General features: G+C 47.9%; 2 protein-coding genes across 2 annotated transcripts; both read left to right on the top strand.

The window, feature by feature from the left end:
• Positions 1-5,277: 5,277 nt before the first annotated feature.
• On the top strand, positions 5,278-11,383 carry LOC144590491 (zinc-binding protein A33-like; the record flags this gene model as incomplete). Its single annotated transcript, XM_078395076.1, has 6 exons — positions 5,278-5,339; positions 5,431-5,526; positions 7,030-7,263; positions 8,455-8,477; positions 8,575-8,693; positions 10,551-11,383. Coding segments are annotated over 6 exons (1,067 nt in total), but the record flags the coding sequence as incomplete, so codon positions are not given.
• Positions 11,384-23,695: 12,312 nt separating this feature from the next.
• Positions 23,696-27,583, top strand: LOC144590478 (E3 ubiquitin-protein ligase TRIM39-like). The gene is made up of 5 exons (XM_078395062.1): positions 23,696-24,103; positions 24,194-24,289; positions 25,932-25,954; positions 26,042-26,160; positions 26,954-27,583. Exons 1-5 carry the CDS (start codon positions 23,696-23,698, stop codon positions 27,484-27,486), a joined length of 1,179 nt encoding a protein of 392 aa, XP_078251188.1. The 3' UTR covers positions 27,487-27,583.
• Positions 27,584-27,587: the final 4 nt, after the last annotated feature.

Below are 27,587 nucleotides of genomic sequence, written 5' to 3' on the forward strand. Positions count from 1 at the left end.
GAGATTGCCTCGCCCGTCCAGTCCACTCCCATTCAGTGTGATCATGGCAACTCCACCCCACATCTCTACCTCCTCTTTAACCACCTCCAATTACCCCTCACACCAGTCTCCTCAAAGGTGTCTGTTGTCCACCCGATGTGGTTGTAGGTGAAACCCCAGGCAGGGTAGCAGTTGTCCGCCCGCCTGTGCCTGAGGCCGAGCGGCCTCTCCCCCGGTCCTGGGGCCGCGCTGCCCGAGTCTCCCCCGACCCCCGGGGACTCTCTGATTCTCTGTTTCTCCCCCCAGTCTCCGTCTCCCTGGATGTGGAAACAGCGCATCCGGAGCTCGAGGTGTCTGAGGATCGGAAGAGGGTGAGATGGACCCGGACCCGGAGGAGTCTCCCTGACACCGGGAAGAGGTTTACAGGCAGTGAGTGTGTGCTGGGATCGGAGGGATTCACATCGGGGAGACATTACTGGGAGGTGGAGGTGGCGGGGAGTCCGGGCTGGTGTCTGGGAGTCGCCGCAGAGTCTGTGGATAGGAAGAGAGAGGACGAGCTAACCCCGGAGACTGGAGTCTGGAGCATCTGGCGGCGGGATGACGAGTTTGAAGCAGATACAGACCCTCCATCCCGTTTCCCCACCCCTCCCATCCCCGGGAGGGTGGGAGTTTATCTCAGTTACGAGTCCGGAACAGTTTCATTTTACGACGCGGACACCAAGTCCCATCTCCACAGCTTCACTGGGAATAAATTCACGGAGAAACTTTATCCTTTCTTCTGGACTTGGGAGGAAGACCACTGGCTGAGAATCTGCTCCGGTTCTGCACCGGGTGTGTAAAAGGGTCGGGTCCTGGGACCGGCGCCAGGTGCGGGGCTCAGGGGCTGTGGGGCAGGAACCCGGTGGACAACAGGTCGGCGCTAGTGAACCTCCGCTGCACGCTCTCAATAGCAAGAATGTCCTTCCTCCTTCCTCAAATTTGGAGACCAAAACTGCACACAGTACTCTAGGTGCGGTCTCACTAGGGCCCTGTACAATTGTAGAAGGACCTCTTTGCTCCTATACTCAACTCCTCTTGCATAAAGGCCAACATGCCATTAGCTTTCTCCACTTCCTGCTGTACCTGCATGCTAACTTTAAGTGACTGATGAACAAGAACACACAGAACTCTTTTTTGTACTTCCCCATTTCCTAACTTGACACCATTCAGATAATAATCTGCCTCCCTGTTCATACCACCATAGTGGATAACCTCACATTTATCCACATTAAACTGCATCTGCCATGCATCTGCCCACTCACACAACCTGTCCAAGTCACTCTGCACCTCATAGCATCCTTCTCACAGTTCACACTGCCACCCAGCTTTGTGTCATCCGCAAGTTTGCTAATGTTACTTTTAATCCCTTCATCTAAGTCATTAATGTATATTGTGCTCGAATCTTGCCCACTAATCTCCTATGTGGGATCTTATCAAAGGCTTTCTGAAAGTCCAGGTACACTACATCCACTGGCTCTCCCTTGTCAATTGTCCTCGTTACATCCTCAAAAAATTCCAGATTACTCAAGCATGATTTCCCCTTCGTAAATCCATGTTGACTCCGAACGATCCTGTTACTGCTATCCAAATGTTTTTCAGATATGGTACTGATGACAAATGATGATCAACCTGAGTTATTAACTCTGTTTCTCTCTCTACAGACGCTAACCGTCCAGCTGAGTATTTCTCGGATTTTATTTTTGATTTTCAGCATCTCCCTATTCCTTCTCTCCAGAGATGCTGCCTGACCTGCCGAGTTACTCTGGCACTTTGTGTCTATCCGTCCAAACCGTTCCTGTCTGTGTGTTTGCCCGAATTTCTTTTCATTATTGTCCATTTGGGAATGCTTGTGCCTCTGATGGATATTAGGGTGCCGTCTGTACGGAGTAGGTGTGTTCTCGCCGTGACCTGCGTGGGTTTTCACCGGATGCTCAGGTTTCCATCCACTCTCCAAAGACGTGCAGGTTGTAGGTTAATTGGCTTCGGTAAAATAGTAAATTGTCCCTACTGTGTGTGGGATAGTTCTGGTATGCGGGGATCGGTGGTCGGTGCGGATTCGGTGGGCCGAAGGGCCTGTTTCTGTGCTATAAAGTGGGAGATAATAAAGAGGACGAAGGTTGGACTTTTTTGCCTTCCATCACAGTGAGGAATGTGGGGAATCCACTGTGGTGGATGTTTATGTTAACTTCTATGTAATTCTGTGTCTTGTTGCTTTTCTTTTGTCTGGCTATATGGTAATTCGCATATCACTGTACCTTAATTGGTACATGTGACAATAAAAGACCTTTGACTCTAAAACTTACTGAAGCTTACTTGGAGAATTTAATGCTTTTAAACTAGCTCTTGTTCACACCTTATCTTTTTTTCTGATTATTGTATAATCAAGATCTGTGATGCCATCTGCCAGCCTGATTCTCTCCTCACTTACACCTCAATCATCCCCTCTAACATCTTCAGACTTTAAACTCAAAGCTTGTCACCGACTGATTGCTGAAGGCAGACACAAAAGCTGGAGTAACTCAGCGGGACAGGCAGCATCTCTGGAGAGAAGGAATGGGTGACGTTTCGGGTCGAGACCCTTCTTCATACTCAATCTTCGGTTTAAACCAGCATCTGCAGTTCCTTCCAACGCACGGGTCGAATCTGATCGTTTGAAGATGGGTCTTGACACGAAACGTCACCCATTCCTTCTCTCTGGAGATGCTGTTTGTCCCGCTGAGTTACTCCAGCATTTTGTGTCTGTCTTCGGTTTAAACCAGCACCTGCAGTTGCTTCCTACACATAGCGACTGATTACTGTTCACTTCAGCTTTGATGGCAACCGGTATTATGGAAGCAAGACCCCATGGCGCTGATGGCGGCGGCAACCCGAGACCCGCTGTTGCCGCGGCTTCTCATCCCCCTCCACCACCCTCTCCCCCTCATCCCCCTCCCTCTCCGCCGGGCCTGCAGCGGCGGCCCCGACCCAGACCGGCAGCGGCTCCACAAGGAGCGGCGGCGGCTGCGGAGAGAGGCGGCCTTGGAGGCCCGGAGTGGAGGAGTAGAGAGAAATGGAGGGGTGAGGGAGAGGAGGAGAGAGAAATGGAGGGTGAGGGAGAGGAGAAGGGAGAAATGGAGGGGTGAGGGAGAGGAGGCGAGGGAGTGGAGGAGAGAAAAATGGAGGGGTGAGGAGGAGAGGAAGTGGACAATGCGAGGGAGAGGAGGGGTGAGGGGAAGGAGAGGAATGAGGGAGAGGTGGAGAGGAAGAGGGTGACGAGGGAAAGGAGGAGGAGAGGTGAAGGAGAGCAAGAAGGGGAGGAGGAGGTGACGTGAAGGAGAGGAAGGGGGTGAGGAGGAGGTGCAGGGAGAGTGAGAGGAGGGTGAAAGGGAGAGGAGGAAAGGGAGAGGAGGAGATGGAGAGGAGGAGGGGTGAAGGAGAGGAAGAGGATGGGTGAGGGGGCGGAGGAGAAAGAGGAGGAGGGGTGATTCGGAGGTGTCCTCTTTGTTCAGGAAACGGGGCTTCAACTCCACTGCACGTTGTTGTCCAGCCTCACTTGCCCCCTCTGGCAGCTTGTTCCAGACACCCACGACCTTCTGTGTGAAAATGTTGTTCCTCAGGTTCCCGATTAAATCTTGCACCTCTCACCACAAACCTGTGTCCTCTAGTTCTCGATTCCACTGCTCCGGGTAACAGACTGTGCATTCACCCTGTCTATTCACCTCTTGATCTTATGCACTTCAGCCTCCTGCGCTCCAATGAATAAATCCTTCCCTGCCCAACCTCTCCCTTTCGCTCTGACCCTCAAATCCTGGCACCATCTTCGTGAATCCACTCTGCAGTTGTTTCCAACATATTATCCTGCCTTACACTGTCCCAAGAGCTACTCTCCGCTTCCGTCTATATTCAATGCAGTTTAATGTGTAACTGACCCCTCCATGTGTTAGAGAGCGGGGGAACCCTCCATAGTTTCCGCGGGTGGATTTGTCTCCTTCCTTTAAAATGGTCGTAACGATGGTGACCCTCGGGTTCTCTGGCCGGCGCTCCTCTTCCCAGAGGAAGGCAGACATTGATGGTGAATCTTACCAGCGCCTTCAGTGCACCTGCACAACCTTTGGCCGTCTGAGAAGACTGTTTGAAGATCAGGACACAATTCGCAAGTCCTCAATCATTTTGTCACACACCTCCTGTCTTCTCATCTCTGGCCTTTGTCCAACCGTCTGCCTATCAACGGCAAAACCCGCCTCTCGCAGTGTAATCAGTGTTTTGGGGGAACAGTATGTGTGATGATGCCATTAAAATGCAGAAGAAATCTCATCTATCAATTCACAGATTTTAGTTATTTTTCTTTTTAAATGTTTCTGCAAGTTTCTGCTACTAAAATGACGGGACTGTCATATGTTGAAAGACTGGAGCGACTGGCTTGTATACACTGGAATTTAGAAGGATGAGAGGAGATCTTATCGAAACGTATAAGATTATTAAGGGGTTGGACACGTTAAAGGCAGGAAACATGTTCCAAATGTTGGGGGAGTCCAGAACACGGGGCCACAGTTTAAGAATAAGGGGTAGGCCATTTAGAACTGAGAAGAGGGAAAAAAATTCAGTCAGAGTGTTGTGAATCTGTGGAATTCTCTGCTTCAGAAGGCAGTGGAGGACAATTCTCTGAATGCATTCAAGAGAGAGCTAGATAGAGCTCTTAAGGATAGCGGAGTTAGGGGGTATGGGGAGAAGGCAGGAACGGGGTACTGATTGAGAATGATCAGCCATGATCACATTGAATGGCGGTGCTGGCTCGAAGGGCCGAATGGCCTCCTCCTGCACCTATTGTCTATTGTCTAAGAGTCGAGTGGTCTATCTTGCTCCTCTAGTATCTTTGATCAGCAGCTGCGCGAAAGGGAATGCGTCTTGAACCAGGAAGTTGCGGAGTTAAAATGGCTTCGAAAGACCCGGTCGAGAGTTTAACCGAGGAGATAATTTGTCCCATCTGCCTGGAATTCTTCACCGATCCGGTTATACTGGACTGCGAGCACAACTTCTGCCGCTCCTGTATCACACAGAGTTGGGACAGGGAGGGGAGAAACTCCTGCCCGGAATGTAGAGAGGTGTTTACAGACCGCACCCTCAGGGTGAATCGGGCCTTGGCGAGACTGGCTGAGAAAGCTCGAACACTGAGCCTGAATCGGACAGAGAAGGAAAGTAAACTTCACTGCGAGGAACATCAGGAAGAACTGAAGCTGTTTTGTGAAACTGACAAGAAGCTGATCTGTGTGGTTTGTGCAGCTGGGCGGGAACACAAGTCTCACAGCTTCATGCCGGTTAAAGAAGCAGTTGAAAACCACAAGGTAAAAACAGACCGATTTTAATCCCATCATTGTTTAATTCCATTTTTATTGTCTAACGCTTTTATTCTCCGATTTTCAAACGCAATTCCAGGATCAGGTGAAATCTTCCATCCAGTCTCTCACAAAATATAAATCAGGGATCCAGCAAATGGAGCAGCAACAGAAAGAGAAGATTTCTGGTGTTCTGGTGAGGCTTTTAAGTTTCGATTTCCTGATCTTGTGCAGGTTTGATCCCTGTGATGTGTGTAATAACAGGGCAGCGCAGTGACACAAGTAGTGCTGCTGTCTCCTCGTTCTGGTGAGCGGGTTCGATCCTGACCTCGGGTGCTGCAGAGAAAACAGGTGCAGGAGTAGGCCATTCGGCCCTTCAAGCCAGCACCCGTATTCAGTATTATCATGGCTGATCATCCAAATTCAGTATCCCGTTCCTGCTTTTTCTCCATATTCCTTGATTCAATTAGCCCCAACAGCTACGTCTAACTCTTGAGGACATCCAGTGAATTGGCCTCCACTGCCTTCCGAGGCAGAGAATTCCACAGATTCACAACTCTTTGGGTGAACATTTTCCCCTCATCTCATTGTAAATTCCCCCCGTGTGGAATGAATAAAGGAATATATTATTATTATATCAGTCCTAAATAGAAAATAGAAAAATAGGTGCAGGAGTAGGACATTCGGCCCTTCAAGCCAGCACCACCATTCAATATGATTATGACCTACCCCTTATTCTTTAACTGTATCCCCTGGTTCTGGACTCGCCCAACATAAGGAACATTTTTCCTGCATCTAGCCTCTCCAATCAGTAAAGAATTTTACATGTTTCTATAAGATCCCCTCTCATCCTTCGAAATTCCAGTGGATACAAGCCCAGTCGACCAATTCTTTCATTAGGTGTCAGTCCTGCCATCCCGGTAATTAACCTGATGAACCGACGCTGCACTCCATCAATAGCAAGAATTAGGAGACCAAAACTGCACACAATACACCAGGTGAGGTCTCAACAGGAACCTGCACAACTGCAGTGGGACCTCATTGCTCCTAAACCCAAATCCTTTCACAATGAAGGCCATTAGTTTTCTTCACTGCCTGCTTTATCTGCATGCTTACTTTCATTGACTGATGTACAAGGACACCCAGGTCTTGTTGCACCGCCCCTTTTCCTAATCTGACACCATTCAGATAATAATCTGCCTTCTTGTTCTTGCCACAAAAGTGGATAACATCACATTTATCCACATTTTACTGCATCTGCCATGCATCTGCCCACTCACCCAACCTATCCAACTCACCCTGCAGCCTCACAACATCCTCCTCGCAGCTCACACTGCCGCCCAGCTTTGTGGCATCCGCAAACTTGGAGATATTACATTTAATTCCCTCATCTAAATCGTTAAGATATATTGTAAATAACTGCGGTCCCAGCAATGAGCCTTGCGGCACCCCACTAGGGGGTGGTGGACGGATAAATGGGAATTAATGGACACGTGAGAAGGAATAGGCAGCTGGGAATTGTATTAGGGGTAGAGGATTGATGGGTTGTAAGATTACCCTCACGATATTTTAGAAGCATTTAGAAAAACAATTGAATTGCCAAAGCAAATAAAAATGCACAGGCCAAATGTCACCAGTAAAGACGCGAGGAACCATAATCAGTGACATGAAATATTGATTTTCACCTTTCATTTCACAGAAACAGTCACACAACCTTCAGTCCAAGATCACATCCCAGTTTGCTGAACTGCACCAGATTCTCACTGAGAAAGAGCAGCGCGAACTAGCAGACGTCCGGGAGGAAGAGAAGAGGATTCTGAATAGAATGAAGAAAAATCTTGGAGAGATCAAAGAGAATTTAAAATCTATTCAGGAGGAACTCTTTAAGTTGCAGAAGCAGATGGATCAAAAGGACAATGTGGTGTTTCTGAAGGTGAGGGGTGACACTACAGTCTGGCGAAGTGAAAGGGCACAGTCACAAAATGGTGGAGACATTTCAGAAATAAATGCTGCCTTTACCAGTAATTGAGTACTAGGTAAATGGTCTTTCTGTTCCAGGTGTTGTTGTTCCCAAACTAAATTGTCTCCCGCATAATCTATGGGATCTCAGGACTGCTTGGCCGGAATGTAGAGAGGTGTTTGTATTCTGTGGAGTTCAGAACTACGACGGGTGATCCTATATCTGATCCCAAGGGCCACGAATGGACAGAGGGCAGTAAATCTCTGGGATTCTCCAACCCAGACACTCTGAGAGGTTTAACCTGTTAGACGTACTTATACGAGAGGAAGATACATTTTTGAAAATTTGGGGAACTGAAATCAAAGGGAGTGGGACAGAGCGGAGGAGTTCAGTCCTCGGCTAGATCAGCCATGACCACATTGTGGGGATCAACATTGAAATCTAGAGCGTGGTGCACACAGCAGATTGATCATCTACATCCGGTTCCCATCAGCAGTGGGCGGTCACCTTGGGGGAATTTGCTCTGTTTGTTTTATCCACATTTGTTCACCATAGAATGACATCCCATTCTACATCATAGACAGACCATTCAGCCCATCCTATCCAGTCAAGATTTCTGCTCCACTCAACATCCCTCCCATCTACTCACCGCATCTCGAATGCCAGGAGTGCTCACGTGTTTATCCCGCTCGCCCTTAAATTATCTCTGCTGTTGGCTTCAGTCCTTCCAATGCAAGTGAGGTCCATGTTCTCATGACTGCATTCCTTTCGGTATTTGTTGAAGACCGCGTTACATTTCAGCTTTGATTTTTGCTCTCCCATCGATTAGAGATATTATTTCATCCTCATCCATTTAAATCCACCGATAAACTTAAATCCTATCTCATCATTCCTGATGTCTTCTCCAGATAAAATCCCACGACTTTGTCTTTGCATTGAGTTCCATCCTCTCAGTTATGGCGTAATTCTCATGAACTTTCCTTGTGCTTTTCCCCATTGTTCTACATCACTACGGCAATATCCGCTTTCTATCTGCATGACAGCGGCGATAAGAGTTGGGAAATGGGAATTATCAGAGGGTTGTGGGAATGTGGAGAAATTCCTGCTGTCGGGATGAGGACGGTCCATCTCAGTCAATTGAGATTTGTGTTTTATTTCTTTCAGGAGGAAGCTGGTCGCAAGCGAAGGTAGGACATGCTCTTGACGGAAACATTATTAGTTTTGGTGGAACAGTTCAAAATATTTCTAATGCTCAGTTGATAACCAGCTGTTAAATATTCGCAGGGTTCGTGATGAAGCCAAACCATTGTCGGTGGTAGATGAAGCCTTGCCGATTGAAAAGTTTCATTGCCCTGTTTCATTCAACACAGTATTTAAAGAAACATCTGATGACTTCAAGCAAGGTAAAGCTAATACCTTTTCCATTGTTCTTGTTTCTGACATCTTTAGGTAACATGTGTACGAAAGAACTGCAGTTGCAGGTTTGAATCGAAAGTAGACACAAAATGCTGGAGTAAATCAGCGGAACAGGCAGCATCTCTGTAGAGAAGGAATGGTTGACGTTTCAGGTCGAGAACCTTCTACAGTCTGAAGAAGGGTCTCAGCCTGAAACGTCACCCATTCCTTCTCTCCAGAGCTGCTCCCTGTCCCGCTGAGTTACTCCACCATTTTGTGTCTACCTTTGATTGTGTCTATCTTTAAGTAATACTAAGATGCAAAGGTTAATGGTATTTTGGACTGAAGGGAAATTGAAGATTTGATCTCCCACCAAGCTCATCTGCTGGGAAGCATCACAGAGTCAGAGAGCTTTGTAGCACAGCAACAGGCCCTTTGACTCGACTCGACCATGCCAACCAAGTTGCCCAACCACTTGCCTGAGTCTGGCTCATAACCTTAAAAGTCTTTCTTATCCACGTATCTACCCAATTCTCTGTAAACTGTTGTAATTGTACCTGCCTCGCCCACTTCCTCTGTCAGATTGTTCCACATCTACACAACCCACTGACTGGAAAACCTGCTCCTCAGGTCATTTTTATTGTTTCCACTCTCACCTTAAACTGATGCACTCGAGGTTTAGACTCTCCGACCTTGGGTGAAGTATTGTCACTAATCACCTTATCTGTGCATCTTATGCACATCTATAATGTCACTCTGACAGGCTCCCATGAAAAAATATCCCAGTCTGAATAGTCTGTTTCAGGAATGAGTAGATTAACCTATGATGAGCGTTTGTCGGCATTGGGCCTGTACTCGCTGGAGTTTAGAAGAATGAGGGGGGACCTCATTGAAAAATACAGTACAGTGAAAGGTTTGGATAGAATGGACGTGGAGAGGATGTTTCCATTAGTGAGAAGAGTCCAGGACTGGAGATCATCACCTCAGAATTAAAGGATGTTCTTTTAGGAAGGAGATAAGGGGAAATGCTTTTAATCAGAGGGTGGTGAATTTGTGGAATTCATTGCCACAGAAGGCTGTGGAGGCCAAGTCAGTGGATATTTTTAAGGCAGAGGTAGCTGGATTCTGGATTAGTACAGGTGTCAGAGGTTATGGGGAGAAGGCAGGAAAATTGGGTTAGGAGCGAGAGATAGATCAGCCATGATTGAATGATGGAGTAGAATTGATGGGCCGAATGGCCTCATTCGAATACTTTCATTTATGACATTATGACCTTATGACTGTCCAAATTCACCTGATAGCCCAGCCCTTCAGACCTGATGAAGTTGTTGTAAACCCTTTTGCACCCACTCCAATTGACTAACAAACCCACCCTTCCCTTTGTCTCACCCTCCACTCAAAAAACAAAGGAGCAGGTCATCTGGCCCCTCGTGTCTGCCTCCTTTCACTGTGATCATGACGACCCCACCACGCACCTCTACCTCCTCTTTAACAACCTCAAATTACCACTCACCTCAATATCCTCCTGCTCCGATCTGCCTCCATATCTGAACAACCCACTTCATTCCTCCATCCCCACCGCAATCTCGCAATCCTCCTCACTCTCCGCACTCGTCCTCCCCGTCCACCCTCCCCCACCTCACAAAATTCCCCTCGTCATCTCTGGATTAAAAACTCTGGGAGAGATGTCTGTTGTTCACCCGATGTGGTTGTGGGTGAAAGCCCGGGCAGGGTTTCAGTTGTCCGCCCGCCTGTGCCTGAGGCCGAGCGGCCTCTCCCCCGGTCCCGGGGCCGCGCTGCCCGAGTCTCCACCCCCCCCCCCCCCCCCCCCCGGTGACTCTCTGATTCTCTGCTTCTCCCCCCAGTCTCCGTCACCCTGGATGTGGAAACAGCGAGTCCGGAGCTCGAGGTGTCTGAGGATCGGAAGAGGGTGAGATGGACCCGGACCTGGAGGAGTCTCCCTGACACCAGGAAAAGGTTTATGTACTGGGAGTGTGTGCTGGGATCGGAGGGATTCACATCGGGGAGACATTACTGGGAGGTGGAGGTGGCGGGGTGTCTGTGCTGGGGTCTGGGAGTCGCCGCAGAGTCTGTGGAGAGGAACGAAAAGGTCACACTGTCCCCGGAAACTGGAGTCTGGAGTATCAGGCGGTTGGATGACAGGTTTGATGCAGATACCGACCCTCCACTCCCTCTCCCCGCCCGTCCCATCCCAGGGAGGGTGGGAGTTTATCTCAGTTACGAGTCCGGGACAGTTTCATTTTACGACGTGGACACCAAGGCCCATCTCCACACCTTCACTGGGAATAAATTCACGGAGAAACTTTATCCTTTGTTCTGGCCTTGGTATGACGACCACTGGCTGAGAATCTGCTCCGGTTCCGCTCCGGGTGTGTAAAAGGGTCGGGTCCCAGGACCGGCGTCAGGAGCGGGGCTCAGGGGCTGTGGGGCAGAAACCCGGTGGACAACAGGTCGGCGCTGAACGGCTCCCATTTAATCCCCAAATTCCTAGTCGTAAAAACCCCAGTGAGCGCGGAAATAAAACCAGGGGGAATGTAAATGTGGGAAGAGAGAAATAAACCGCAACTGAAATCAGAGCTGTCGATCCGTTCGTTTTAACGCGTTAACCGCGTCCGGCAACGGAACAGAAATTACTTTTGTGAAAATATTTAAAAAATATAATGTCGTTGGACCCATCTGGTCATAAGTCGTTACGGTATTATTAACTCCGTTCAATGACTAGTTCAATGTAATAGATATATTTCATGTTCAGTGATTTGGAAAATGTACACAACCATTGACACTCACGACAAGCTAATTGAAAGATCACGCGTTTATTTGAATGATGTGCATTGTTGCTTCCAATACTGTAATTGAAATAAACTCAAAATTACTTGCACTATGCAGCTTGCTTTTGAATTCTTTTGAAATCTACTGAACGGGGAGACAGCAGTTTAGTTTGCTTTAGTTTAGATTGGAAATACAGCGCGGAAACAGGCCCACCGAGTCCGCACCGACCAGCGATCCCCGCACATTAACACTACCCTACACACACTAGGGACAATTTGCACTTATACCAAGCCAATTGACCTACAAACCTATTCCTCTTTGGAGTGTGAGAGGAAACCACAGAACACGCAGCTCACGGGGAGAACGTACAAACTCTGTACAGACAGCACCCGTAGTCCTGATGGACCCCAGATCACTGGCGCTGTGAGGCAGCAACTCTACCGGTACCACCCCTTAATCTTTTGAACTGTGTTTTTGAGTTGCCCTCTCTACAAATTGGCGACTGCATTTCCTGCACCTTCAACAGTGGCAGGTTTTCAGTGACAGGGAGGTGGTGGTTGAGGGGGACCCGTGAACCACTTGCTCTGTGGTTGACCGCAGGGGAACCACCTCTGTTGGCGCTGCAGGTGCATTTGTCCCATTTCTTTAAAATGGTCGTCATGATGGAGACCCTCGGGTCCTCTGGCCGGCACCCCTCTTCCCAGACGAAAGCAGACATCGATGGTGAAATCCACCAGCTCCTACTAGGCGCCTGCAAAAAGTTTGGCCGTCTGAGGAGAAGAGTGTTTGATGAGCGGATCTCCAAAGCTCCACAAATCTCGGTGAACGCTGCCCTGGGCATGAGAAACACAGGTTAGGACCCCCGACTGGGGAATCTGGTATATTTCCCTTCACCAAACACAAGGAATGAATCGGGAGGCTTCGGGAAGGTGTAGGAGATATTTGCTGGAAAGGTTTTGGAGATGACGGGGTTCAGGTTCAGGATAACACCAGAGAAGAGTGTTTGCTTCTCCGGGGAATATAGATAGGGGCTGTCGGGAGATTTGACAGAGGGGTCCAATTTCGGATCCGGAGCAATGGGGGCCAATGATCTTCCCATCTGTGGCGGTCAGTGGGAGGAGCAAAGACCACACCGATTTCAACAGAGACGCAACCAGGTGGCCAGGTGGCGAGTAAAGTTTGGCCGAAGGGCCTGTTTCCACGCTCCATCACTCCATGACTCTGTTACCCCAACAAGGGGAATGTAATGGAAAATGACCTTCACTGGCGTTGGAAATTCAACAAATTCGATCCCAGGCTTTCGATGCGGAATGTTCACCGCCCCCCCACTGTCACTCGTGAGCGGACAAACCTAAATACTCTGGCATAAAGGTTAATGGATCCTATAACACAATTTATCAAGCGATGCGCTGCGTCTGCAAATATAGATTAACCTGAAGACTGGCGCACGAGAGACAGGTGCACAGTTGTGGATTAAAATAAGTCCGGAGAGAGGTCTCCGTCCATCCTGACCCCGGGCTGGGAACGGAGATGCGGGCGGCGGGTTCCACTGCCCAACGCCTTCTCAGTTACACCCGAGGCCTCGTTAGCACCGGGCCCCTACCATTTATCATCGAGTCCAACTGCACGGACGCAGGTCTTTCGGCCCAACTTGCTCGTATCGACCAATATGCCCCATCTACACTCCTCCCAGCAGCTCGCGTCTGGCCCATTTCGCTGTAAATATTTCCCATCCCTGTACCTGCTCAAATGCCTTTTAAACATGGTTGTAATGGCAGTTCCTATACCATCTCGAAATCCCACTTCGATAGCCATTACTTCTCGGGGATGAAATGTGATTATAGCTTACGCACACGTCGCACCCTGATATGACAAAACGAATCTTCCAAACTTCTTTTCTTCATTAATTGGATATATTAAAGTAGCACAAATCATAGAGTAATTCATCAGTTTCCGTACTTTATCAACTGTTTCTTCTTCAAGCAATATCTATAAATTCTTGCAGTTATTACCGTATGGTTCTTACAAATATAGCTGGTGCGAGCGCATGGTACGAGCGCGTGGTAAAGAACTGTATGATCACTATCCTCCGAGTCTAAACGGACCCACAACCTCTGTCGACACACTAGCCTCCTCCCATCTAGACACTCCCAATTACGCATTAAGTCACACCCCAAGCAGGCAAAAAAGACATAAACTAGAAATATTAAAACATAGTCATAACACAATGACAATAACCGAATTAAGCACAAATGGCTCCTACATACCGGCCCCTAATTGTTCTGCGTATATAACGAAGCAATTACTAATAGATATCAAAGGAGCTATAAAAGCTTACTATTCATCCAATAACAAAACAATACGCATTACATATACATCATCGTACAAATTTATTTCGCAATTCTTCAATGTTCTCCTTCACCTTCCAGAAGCAGGGATATCTTGGTTATTGGTCTTACCAAAATATTGTCCTTAGTTTGAAGTCGTACCGTACGCACAAAGCCTTTAACATCCGGCATAATCTCCAGTATCCTGCCCATCAACCAAGAACCTCGTGGTGCAGTAGAATCAACCACCAAAACGATATCACCTGGAATAAAATTTCTTCTCACTCTCAACCATCGTTGACGTTCCTGAATTAAAGGTAAATATTCTCGCGTCCACCGTTTCCAAAAAAGGTCCGCCATATACTGCACCTGCCTCCATCTGCGTCTAACATACAAGTCGTCCTTTGCAAAGAGCCCAGATGGTAGCACTGGCCTAGTTTTCAATAAAAGAATATGATTTGGAGTAAGCGCTTCCAAGTCGTTCGGGTCATCAGAACTCTTGGTGATAGGTCGGTCATTCAAAATTGCCTCAATTTCGCAAAACAAGGTTTGCAATCCTTCTTCATCCATAGTCTGTTGTTTAGGAACCGAACGCAGCACATTTCGGATCATACGAATCAATCGTTCCCAAACACCACCATGGTGGGATCCCGCTGGGGGATTAAAGTACCATCGTATGCCTTGCCGAAGCATATCATTCTGGATCTTGTTCTGATTCAAGCCTTTAAGCGCTTCTCTCAACTCTCTTTCCGCTCCAACAAAATTTGTACGATTATCAGATCTTATTGAAAGAACCTGACCTCGTAGACAAATAAATCTTCGCAGTGCGTGAATACAGGAATCTGTGTCCAGTGTACATGCCATCTCAAGATGCACCGCTCTACCTGCCATGCAAGTGAAGATCACACCATACCTTTTCACCAGACATCGTCCTCTCTTAACCTCAACAGGACCGAAATAATCAACTCCTACCTCTGTAAATGGAGGATTATCAGGTCGAATCCTTTCCAGAGGCAAGTCTGCCATCTTTTGTTCACCAAATCTTCCTCGCTGATGCTGGCACGCAACACAATTCTTTATAACCTTTCTTGCAGCGGAGTTACCTTTGACAATCCTATATTTCCAACGAAGTCTCGACAACATGTGATTTCTTCCACCATGTCCGATCTGTTCATGAATATGCCGTAACAGCAATGTTGAAATATAAAAGTCCTTTGAGAGAATAATAGGATTCTTAGCTTCTTCAGGCATCGATAGTTTACTTAGGCGACCCCCTACTCTCAGATGTCCTTTATCCAACATCGGGTCAAGCCTGTATAAATGACTACTTATTTTAACACCATGCTCACCAGCTTGTAATGCTGATAGCTCATCCTTATATTCTTGTCTTTGACAAAAAGAAATAATAGCATTTTCTGCATTGAAAAGATCATCTGAACATAAGCACTGTTCCCAGTATGATACCTTAAAAACTTGCATCTCTTTGTCCACCTTGACTTTCAACTTGTCAGGATCCGTCTCCAAACTACTCATCGCAGTCTGAATCTCCTTTCTCTTACGAGTCCACTGCAAAAGCATTGTTCTTAATTTAAGAAACCAAGCCACCACAGTCTTCAATCTATTCCATGATGAAAAGTAAGTAATTAGATAGTTTGTGGAATCTAGCGGATCCTTACTAATGACATTCACTACAATGTCTTGTTTGACCTACGGATCATTGGTAAGGATTTCAGTTTCCAGCTTAAACTTTGACCATTCACTGTCTGGTCTACAGAGAAACTCTGGCCCGCTGATCCATCTCTTATTACTTAAGAAGTGGTCCGCTGTTAATCCTCTAGACGCCTCATCCGCAGGATTCTCCTTGGTATTAATATACTTCCACTGTGATACCTTAGTAGCATCCCTTATTAAAGAGACCCTGTTTGCTACAAAGGTTAGGAGGCGTTTGTTTTCATTATTAATGTACTTAAGCACTGTCATGCTATCAGTCCAAAAAGTAGACTCCACCAGCTCAAGCTGCAGCTCCTTATGCAGCAATATGTCAATTCTAACGGCTAAGACTGCGGCTGCAAGCTCCATCCTGGGAATCGTCATTTGCTTCAATGGTGCCACTCTGGCCTTTCCCATTAAGAACGCAGTATGTACTTCACTGTCATCATTTTCCAATCTCAAATACGAAACAGTACCATAACCACTTTCACTTGCGTCAGAACAGTGATGCAGCTGTGCAAATCTGATTCGACCAAAGTTTGTCGGCTTCATATACCGGTCCACTCTGAACTCCGAGATCTTGTTGAGATCTTGTAACCACTCTGTCCATCGCTGAGAGACGATTTGCGTTATACTCTCATCCCATCCAAGTTTCTTCTCACAGAGATCCTGCAAAATTAACTTGGCTGGTAGTGTAAATGGTGCAAGAAATCCCAAAGGGTCGTAAACAGAACCAATCACAGACAGGATGCCCCGTCTTGTACATGGTCGATCCTGAATCGAGATTCTGAACTTGAACACATCTGTTTCAACGCACCAGTGCAATCCCAGTGCTCTTTCCATGGGCAGATCGTCCTTATCCAAGTCCAACTCCCGAGTCTCCTTAGCTCTGTCCTCCGGTGGAATAGTTTCCAGTACAGCACGGCTGTTGCTGATCCATTTCGTTAGCCTGAACCCTCCCTTATTGCAAAGGGAAGTCAAGTGTTTGACCATTTGAATCGCTTCTTCTTCCGTCGTCATAGATTTTAAACAATCGTCCACATAGAAATTACTCTTTAATGTGTTTGTCACCTCTTCTGAAAAGTAAGCTTTATTATCCTCAGCGGTTTCCCTCAATGCGAAGTTTGCACAACTCGGCGATGGCACTGCTCCGAAGAGATGTACCTTCATCCTATATTCAACAAGATCTTGTTGTGCATTACCGTCCGGCCACCATCTGAATCGCAAGTAGTCAACATGTTTTTCCGACACCTTGACCTGATAAAACATTGCTTTGATATCTGCCATCAAGGCTACCGGCTCTTGTCTGAATTTGATAAGAACTCCGATGAGTGAGTTCGTTAAGTCTGGACCCTGTAACAGCTGACAGTTAAATGATTTACCCTTGAAAACCGCAGCACAGTCGAAGGCCACTCTTAATGTTCCCTTCTTTGAATGATACACCCCATGATGTGGGATATACCAAAGTTCTCCATCACCTCTATTCAGCTGGTCTTCCGGCACTCTTTCTGCATAACCATTATTAATCATTTCCGAGAGGAAAGATGTATATTCATCATGAAATTGAGTATTCTTACCAATCCTGCGTTTCAGATTCTGAATACGTTGTTCTGCAATGCATCGGTTATTCGGCAGACTAAGACCTTCTTGTTTAAAGGGTAGATCCAGGCAATAGTGCCTTCTATCATCTTTACTGAGCGACCCATAATTTCCAAGAATTTTACTTCTTCTCTGGACATTTCTTCTGATTCCTTGCCGGCTCTTTCATTGAAGTCGTGATTATTATGCTTAGTCAACAACTCCTCTAGGTTTACGATAGATATCCGGTTGACAGCAGCACAGTATAATTACTCCCCTTTCTGCCTTTATTATTCTTTCTCGGGGAGCCACAGTTAACCCATCCGAGAATGGTTTTCACAGCAAACGGACCACCTTCTTGACTGGTAATAACCCTTCTAGGTTCTAATGCTTCAAAAGCATTCGTTCCGATAAGTAGGTCAATACTTGAGTTTATTTTGGGTAATTTTACAACCTTCAAGTAAGGCCACTTTTCCAAGTCCTCTTGCTTCAAATGAGAGACTGCTTTCCTTAGGTCCTAGTCTTCCACTGCCCTTAGTAAATGTAGAGCCTTTAACAGTTGCTGATTTGGGATCTTGAATATTCCCATAGCGTAGGTTTGACATTAACTTTGTACTTCTCTTTCCATGAAATTCACCAGGTCAGGAAGCATGGCCTCTCTATCGTCAACCTCCTGTATCAGGCCTTCTTTGTCTCTCCATTTCTCTCTGAGCCCATAGGGCAGTTTCAGGACGATAGCCTTCATATTACTAACAACGTTCATCTCTTCCATGTGGCTGCCATTTCTCATGGAATCACAACAACCACTGAGAAACATTGCAAACTCATGCAATGCCTTCACATCCTCCGCCTGAATAACTGGCCAAGCAAAGGCCTTTTTCATGTATGCGTTAGGAATCTTCTGTTGTCACCAAAATGCTCTCCAAGCAATCTTCTTGCCTTTCGATAGCCCGCATCCGCAGGCAAATATCGGCAACTCTTAACAAGCTGCTTCGCGTATCCACTCGTGTATTGCTCCAGAAATCGCAGACGATCTCTGAAACTCGTGGTTTTCATTTCCACTCCTTCTTCGAACGCCGCTATGAAAGCCTCATATTGTAAGGGATCACCATCATAATGAGGAATTTCCATTGGGGGTAAGGTAGCAGAAAGATTTTGTTGGACCATGAGCTCGCTGAGTCTCGTTTGGTTCCTTACTAATTCGTAGAACTCATTTTGAGGTCCCTGGCTTGGTTCAGGGCGATCCTGGTAAACTCTGCCATGAGCCCCATAGTCAGTTGTCTGTCTCTGTCTGGGTGTAGGTAGCTGACGAGCGGGCCTCTGAAAAGAGTATTGGGTTGGCTCATCCCGAGCCGTAACAGGCATCCCAAAGGTAGGTTGCTTCGGTCTAGCACCCGGTTGCTTTGTTAAAGTTTCGTCGACCATCCACTTACTCAGTGCCAGTTCAGCGTCACGAGACCAGGCTGGCCCTGGCTGTGGGTTGGCCTCAGCATTTGGTTCCTACTTAGTAGCTCTTTCTTGGATTAAGGAACCCTTCTTCGGGAAACTCTCGAGCTGGCCTTAGACCTTCGGCCCTCCAGTACGTCCCTCCTTGCCTCTGCAGCTGCCAGCTTTGTGGCTATTTCCAGCCGTTCCTTCTCTCTCTTCAGCTGTTCTACTTGTCTTTTCAGTTGCACTTCTTGTCTCACAGCCTCTCTCTTCAGCTGTTCTTCTTGTCTCTCTCTTCAGCTGTTCTTCTTGTCTCTCATAGCTGATCCTCGTAGCTGAACTGGCTACAGAACTGGATTTATGTCTAGATCTTCGCGTTGAGACGTTTGAGACACTATCCTGAGGTGTAATCTCTTCTTCCACCTCTACACCTTGTCGCAGCGCACCTTCCACTGTAGAGTGCGATGTTTGAGCCATGGCTTCAGGCATCCATTTATCCACGTCAGCCACGAAACCGTCAAAAATCTTTTTCCTCTCTTAGAACCACTGAGTGTGCCATTCGAGTTGTCCTTCTGGTAATTGCAAACACAATATCGAGTGTTGTTTTTCTCCAATCTCTTGGTGAAGGTTAAGCAGGTGATCCATATTAGATCATACAGTGTTCGCATTCCCATCTGACTCCATCAGTTCCCTCTGACATTCAATCGATTTGATGACCTTCCTCCACAGCTTGTCTCTCTCCTTCTGGCATTTTTCCAGATCGGCCGCCAGTCGTTTTTCTGAAAGTTGAATGTCTCTTTTTTCATATCTTCTTGCCTTTTGCTCCACATTTCCCTCCGGTGGCAGTTCTTCGTACTTACCTGACGGAAGATCCATGATCACAATGTTCCAGCAACACCAGAAGAATTCAAAACAGAATGAGCCTTTTTTCAAAACACATCATTAATTTCAAGGCTGAAAGTCTTCGGCAAGCACAATCGCTGGCTGAGCACTTTATCTTTCAGAAGTTCATAACATCATTAATTTCAAGGTCATGCTCAGCGAGTTGGGCTTCCTTATCTCGTCGTAGCAAAACAAGCTTCTTGTATCAAATAGTACTTCTGCAGAAATTTCCCACAGGCTTTTAAGTTTTTTAAACTTCTTAACTTCAAATTACGACTAAACAGTCGTCTACTCGCGGTACCCAGTCAATGAAGTCGTCAATCTTCCGAGGATCCAGGTGTAGACCGTATCAATTTGCCTTCGACCGGCAGGTTCTTTGTTCCAGGATTTCAGCTCCAATCTCTGGCAGATATTCAGCTTCTTCTTCAATTCCACTGTAGAATCAGATTTTGCTTGGAGAACAAGTCTTTCTTAAATTCCTTTTACTTTAATTCCTTCAGAGCAAGTTCTTTACTCTAATGTAATCGCAGTTTGTATACCATCTCGAAATCCCACTTCGATAGCCATTACTTCCTTGGGATGAAATGTAGTTATAGCTTACGCACACGTCGCACCCTGATATGACAAAATTAATCTTCCAAACTCCTTTTCTTCATTAATTGGTTTTATTAAAGTACCACAAATCATAGAGTAATTAATCAGTTTCCGTACTTTATCAACTGTTTCTTCTACAAACAATATCTTGAAATTCTTGCAGTTATTACCGTACGGTTCTCACAAATATAGCTGGTACGAGCGTATGGTAAAGAACTGTATGCTCACCATCCTCCGAGTCTAAACTGACCCACAACCTCTGTCGACACACTAGCCTCCTCCCATCTAGACACTCCCAATTACGCATTAAGTCACACCCACAAGCAGGCAAAAAAGACATAAACTAGAAATATTAAAACATAGCCATAACACAATGACAATAACTGAATTAAGCATAAATGGCTCCTACACATTCATTCATTCGTTCATTCATTTATTCATTCATTCATTCATTCACTAACACGCTGACAACAACATGGTGATATTGGTCTCCTTTGATTTATGATTTCACATGCACCGAGGTACAGTGAAAAGCTTTGCATATGCGCTGTCCATTCAAATCATACTGGAAACGATTACAATCTAGATGTACCAAGTCATACCAGCGGGGAAATTCAAGTTCTGAAAGTGAAATTCTGTAAAGGCTCGTTCTTTTTTACGCACGATTTAATAGACGGGAAGCCAATCGTTCATCAAGCCTGAGGATCACGAGTGGAAACATGAAACATCCATGTCGCTCCACAGATGCTGCCTCACCCGTTGAGTCGACCGGATTTATTTATGTTTTGAGATTCCAGCAACTCCTGGCTCTTGTGAATCAACACTCTGCTGCTATCCGAGTTATACTATCCGAGCAGATTTGTGTTGATGTGTTAGAAAGACCTGCAGATGCTAGTTGAAATCGAAGGTAGACACAAAATACAGGAGTAACTCAGCGGGACAGGCAGCATCTCTGGAGAGACGGAATGGGTGACGTTTCGGGTCGAGAAGCACCAAGCACATGTTCTAATAAACACAAACTTTCTATTCGGTTCTTGTGAATCTTATTAGTCGTGCAAATTATCCAAATTCAACCAGAGGGTATTTCATTTATCTATTGCACGAACCTATTAATATGTAATAATGTAAGTGGGTATGACTTTTTAATTATCATTAAAAGACAGGTGGGAGACCAAGTTCCTCGTAGAGGGTGTACACGGAAAGGGAGAGGGTGTGACCGAGGAGCCCTGGATCCAAAGCCTCTCCCCACCCCCCACTTTCAAATATTCCCTGACCCCCACTGTTCCTTCCCCCCCACCCACACTCTCTCATCCCCCCACCAACACCCCCTCCCCCCCACCCCTGCTGTCCACTTCCCCCCAACCCCTTCTCCCCACCCCCACTCTTCCCTCCTCCCCACCCACACTCTCCCCCACCCCCGATTCACCACCACCCCCTTTCCCCCACATTCCTTCCCCACCCCCATTCTCTCCTCCCCAGCCCCACTCTCACTCTCCCCCCCTCTCCTCCACCCCGCCTCCCCGCTCCCTCCTCCCCCCACCGTCACCCACTCCTACTCCCACCCTCACCTCCACCCACCCGCTCCACCCCCATTCTCACTGTCCCCCTTCCCCCCACCCCCACTCTCCCCTCTTCCCCACCCCAAACTCTTCCCTGACCCCACTGTCCCCATTCCCCCCACCACCACTCTCTCTTCCCCCCACCACAATCCCCCCCTCCCCCGCTGTCCCCCTCCCCAGTCCCACTCTCCCTCCCACCCGCACTCTCTGCTCCTCCCAACCACCCCCACTCTCCCCTCTTCCATGACCCCCACTGTCCCCCGTCCCCTCCACCCCCACTCTCTCTTCCCCCCACCACCACCCCCCTCCCCCACTGTCCCCCTCCCCAGTCCCACTCTCCCTCCCACCCCACTCTCTGCTCCTCCCTCTCCCCCTCCCCCCATTCTCACCCCCCCCAGCCCCACTCTCACTCTCCCCATCCCCCCTCTCTCCTCCACCCCTCCTCCCCCACCCCCACTACTCTCCTCCCCCACCCTCAGCCCCTCCTCCCACCACCCATCCCCAACACACACTCGCCCCAGCCCCCTTCTCACTGTCCCCTCCCCCCCTACCCCCACTGTCCCCTCTTTCCCACCCCTACTGTCCCCTATTCCGCACCCCCACTATCCCCATCCCCATCCCACTCTCTCCCCACTCTCTTCCCACCACCACCACCCCCCCTTCCCCCTACACCCCCTCTCTCTCCTCCAGACTCCCCCTCCTCCCCCACCCCTCCCTCCTCCCACACCCCCTCCTCCCCTTTCACTCTCACTATCCCCTTCCCACCACCCACCTTCCCCCCGTTCCCTCCCCTCCACTCTTCGCTGACCCCCACTTTTCCCCTTCCCTCCCACCCCCACGCTCTCTTCCCCCAACCACCCCATACACCCCCACTGCCCCCACCCCAGTCCCACTCTACTTCCCACCCCCACTCTCTGCTCCTCCCACCCTCCCCCCACTCTCCCCTCTTCCCTGATCCCCACTGTTCCCCTTACACCCACCCCCACTCTCTCTTCCCCCAACCACCCCCCTCCCCCGCTGTCCCCCTCCCCCACTGTCCCCCTCCCCAGTCCCACTAACCCTCCCCCCACTCTCTCCTCCCCACCCCCACTCTCTCTCAACCCCCCCCTTCCCCACCCCCCCCCTTTACCCCACTCTTTCCTCCCCCCCCATTCTCTCCTCCCCAGCTCCACTCTCACTCTCCCCCGCCCCCTGTCTCCTCCCCTAACCCCCGCCTCCGCCATTCTCTCCTCCCCCCACCCTCACCCCCCTCCTACCCCCCACCCTTCCCTCCGCCCACTCGGCCTCCACGTCCACACCCCTCCGTGGAGCCGTTGGCGGGCAGTGCAGGGAGGAGGAGGGAGCACCGGACTACTCGAGTCGGGCAACGGAGGTGGGACTATACGAGGCGGGCGGCGGCGGGTCTGGGAGAGTGGGGATTGGAATGGATTCACTTTCCAAAACGTCACCATAGAAACGGCGAAACGTAGAAAATAATTGCACGAGTAGGCCATTCGGCCTTTTGACGAATCTCTGACGATGTGAGGCAGCAACTCTACCGCTACCACCCCTTAATCTTTTGAACATTGTTTTTGAGTTGTCCTTTCTGCAAATTGGCGACTGCATTTCCTACACCTTTAACAGTGGCAGGTTTTCAGTGACAGGGAGGTGGTGGTTGAGAGGAACCCGTGAACCACTTGCCCCGTGGTTGACAGCGGGGGAACCCCCCACCCCACCCTTGTTGGCGCCGCAGGTGCAATTGTCCAATTTCTTAAAAGTGGTCGCCATGATTGTGGCCCTCGGGTCCTATGCCCGACGACCCTCTGAGACCGGGTAGAAGTCTCGTTCCATCTTGATCCCGGGCTGTGAACGGAGATGCGGGCGGCGGGTTCCACTGCCCAACACGTGCAACGCCTCCTCAGTTACACCTCCTTAGCGCTGGTCCCTGTCCCTTTCTGTCCTGCCTTACACAATCCCAGGGCAATCTCTCCGCTTTCGTCTATATTCAGGCCGGTTTAATGTCTAAGTGACCTCTCCCTCGAGTGATTAGTTGGAAGTGGCCAGGACACCTTCACACTGAACACTTGCAGCCAAATAAGGTCATTGCCGGAGACGGCAGCGCGCGCAGTGGAAAACACTGGACCAGGAAGAGGCGGAGTTACAATGACTGCGAAAGACCCGGTCGAGAGTTTAACCGAGGAGGCAGTTTGTCCCATCTGCATGGATTTCTTCACCGATCCGGTGGCACTGGAGTGTGGCCACTACTTCTGCCGCTCCTGTATCACACAGAGATGGGACAGGGAGGAGAGAAACTCCTGCCCGGAATGTAGAGAGGAGTTTGAAGAACGCACCCTCAGGGTTAGTCGGGCCTTGGCGAGACTGGCTGAGAAAGCTCGAAAACTGAGCATGAATCGGACAAAGGGAAGTAAACTTCACTGCGAGGAACATCAGGAAGAACTGAAGCTGTTTTGTGAAACGGACAAGAAACTGATCTGTGTGGTTTGTGCAGCTGCGCGGGAACACACGTCTCACAGCTTCATGCTGATAGAAGAAGCTGTTGAAATCTACAAGGTAAAAGCAAACCGATTCTGATCACTTCATTATGTCACGTCTTGTTTATTTTCTGACAATTTTATTCTCTGATTTAAAACCCAACCCTAGGGTCAGGTGAAATCTACCTTCGAATCTCTCAGAAACAAAGAATCAGAGATCTGGCGAACGGAGGAGGAACAGAAAGAGAGCTTTTCTGAAGTTCAGGTTTGTACTGTCGATTTAATGTTCTTGTGTACATTTCATCTTGCGATGTGTGTAATAATTTGGCACCTCTATAGAGCTCAGTAGTCGAGGGCCAAAATACTTGGGAGAGGTTGAGCAGCCAAGGACTTTACTCCCTGGAGGGCAGTAGTCTGAAGAATGGACTGTGGCAGGTGTATAATACCACGAAACGGAATGATACGTTGGATGGTCAGTCTTAGTAGGAGGATCGGGAAAGTGAGGGTGTAGGTTTTAGGTGAGAGGGAAAAGATTTCAAATGAACATGAAGGACAAATTTGGTAGTGTGTACATGGAAAGAGTTGCTAGATGAGGTCGTTGAGTCAGGTACCAAAACAACATTTAAAAGGTATTTAAACAAATGCGGACAGGTGGAAATAGTGCAGATGGGGCTTCTTGGTCGGTATGACCCCTTGCTGTATGACTCTGTGAAGTCTGACATTCTAAGTGGTGCTGTTGTCTGATAGTTCTGGTGACCTGGTTCTGTCCAGTGAGGGTTAATGGAGAAATTAAATGGAACATGTTGCAGAGAATTGAATTGGGGAAATGGGAATGATGTGCTTGTACATTACTTTCACAAAATATTCCAGAATTATCATGATGAGCTCTTTAATTGCCAAGGTAATGAAAGCTATGGTTTAAATACATGTAAATGGGATTTGTGTAGATACATATGAAGCCCAGCATGAACATGATGGACCAAATGGCATATTCTGCGCTCAGAATGATATAACATATATATTATCATCTTTCATCTGACAGGAAGAGTCACACAAACTTCAGTCACAGATCACATCCCAGTTTGCTGAACTGCACCAGATTCTCACTGAGAAAGAACAGTGCTTACTGGGAGAGATCCGGGAGGAAGAGAAGACGATTGTAAAAACAATGCAGAAAAATCTTCAAGAGATTCAAGAGAATTTAAAGTCCATTCAGGAGGAACTCTCAAAGTTACAGGAACAGATAGATCACAAGGACGGCATGATATTTCTGAAGGTGAGGGGTTACACTACAGTTTGGTGAAGTGAAAGTGCACAGGCACAAAATGGTGGGTTAAATTTTCTGAAATAAATGCCGCGTTTACCAGTAATTCAGAACTGGGTCAATGTTCCGTCTGTTCCAACTACTCACCACATCCTACAGCAATGCCCCAAATTCCAGGAATCCTCATGTATTTATCTAACTTCAACTTAAATTTATCTGCAATATTGTCTTCAGGCCGTCCTGTGAGTTCCATGTTCTGTTTACTGCATTTCTTATGGAATTTATCAAAAGGTCATCTTACATTTCAGCTTTGATTTTTGTTCCCCCCACAAGTAGTGATAATATTTCCATCCCCCACCCATTTAAATCCTACGCTGATCCTAAAATATTCCAGCCCATTTTCTCTGACCGGTCTGACTCGTAGGTTGCATGATCGCGCCTATTTTCATCAACATTCCTAATGCTTTGCCCTGTGTTTGGTGTCTCTATCAGAATATCCACTTCCTGTCTGTGTGGCACAGGCAAAGAGTTTGGAAATGGGAATTATCAGTGAGTTATTGTGTAGCAATTTGGCAAAATACCCGCTGTCGGGATCATGACGATCCATCTCAGACTATTGACATTTGTGTTTTATTTATTTCAGGAGGTAGCTGGTCGCAAGACACGGTAGGACATGCTTTTAACTGAAACAATGTATATTTTATAAGAACAGCTCAAATGCTCCGTTTATAACCAGCTGTTAAATATTTGCAGGTTCAGTGATGAAGCCAAACCAATGTTGGTGGTCAGAGGCAAGTTGCCAAATGAAAAGTTTGATCACACCTTTTTCTACAACATGGCATTGAGCGAAACATCTGATATCATCAAACGAGGTAAAACTGATACCTCTTAACAACTCTTTGTGTGAAGAAAACTGTGTCCTCCAGAATTTGTATCCCCGCATGAAAATAATGTTTTGATGATCTAGCCTAGATCTTTCTGCAAACTTTGACAGACTTCCTCGCAACCCATAACATTTCCCATTCCCCACAAACGTACTATACACACCTCCTACATTCAGATCCAGGCCACGAAAATATATAATAAACAACAAAGGTTGCAGCAGCGATATGTGATACACACCACCAGTCACAGACCTCCAGGCAGAAAAATCATCCTCCTACCGCTACCTTCCACCTCCAATCACCAAGCCAATTATGGGTCCATTTTACCAACTCCTCTTGTATCCACCTGCCTTCGCATTCTGGACCAGCCTTACATGCGGAACATTGTCAAGTCCCTCAGTGAAGTTCATATATTGGTTCACAACGAGATCAGAGTGTTCTTGGTTGCACAGACGCATCAAACCCACCCTCCAATAAATAAACCAAGTAACCAGTTGCAGATTGCCTTGCCCGTCCAGTCCACTCCCGTTCAGTGTGATCACGGCAACTCCATCCCACATCTCTACCTCCTCTTTAACCACCTCCAATTACCCCTCACTCCAGTCTCCTCAAAGGTGCCTGTTCTCCACTCGATGAGGTTGTGGGTGAAACCCCGGGCAGGGTATCCGTTGTCCGCCCGCCTGTGCCTGAGGCCGAGCGGCCTCTCCACCGGTCCTGGGGCAGTGCTGCCCGAGTCTCCCCGGACCACCAGGACTCTCTGATTCTCTGCTTCTCCCCCCAGTCTCCGTCACCCTGGATGTGGAAACAGCGCATCCGGAGCTCGAGGTGTCTGAGGATCGGAAGAGGATGAGATGGACCCGGACCCGGAGGAGTCTCCCTGACACCGGGAAGAGGTTTACAGGCAGTGAGTGTGTGCTGGGATCGGAGGGATTCATATCGGGGAGAAATTACTGGGAGGTGGAGATGGCGGGGAGTCCAGGCTGGTGTCTGGGAGTCGCCGCAGAGTCTGTGGAGAGGAAGAGAGAGGACGAGCTGACCCCGGAGACTGGAGTCTGGAGCATCAGTTGGTGGGATGATGAGTTTGAAGCAGATACCGACCCTCCATCCCGTCTCCCCACCCGTCCCATCCCCGGGAGGGTGGGAGTTTATCTCAGTTACGAGTCCGGAACAGTTTCATTTTACGACGCGGACACCAAGTCCCATCTCCACACCTTCACTGGGAATAAATTCACGGAGAAACTTTATCCTTTCTTCTGGTCTTGGGAGGAAGACCACTGGCTGAGAATCTGCTCCGGTTCCGCTCCGGGTGTGTAAAAGGGTCGGGGCAATACGGGGAGAAAAGATGAGGTACGAGGGTAAACTAGCCAATAATATAAAGGAGGATAGCAAAAGTTTTTTTAGGTACGTGAAGAGGA

Source organism: Rhinoraja longicauda, unplaced genomic scaffold (genome assembly GCF_053455715.1).
Source record: "Rhinoraja longicauda isolate Sanriku21f unplaced genomic scaffold, sRhiLon1.1 Scf000197, whole genome shotgun sequence".
Taxonomy (NCBI): domain Eukaryota; kingdom Metazoa; phylum Chordata; class Chondrichthyes; order Rajiformes; family Arhynchobatidae; genus Rhinoraja; species Rhinoraja longicauda.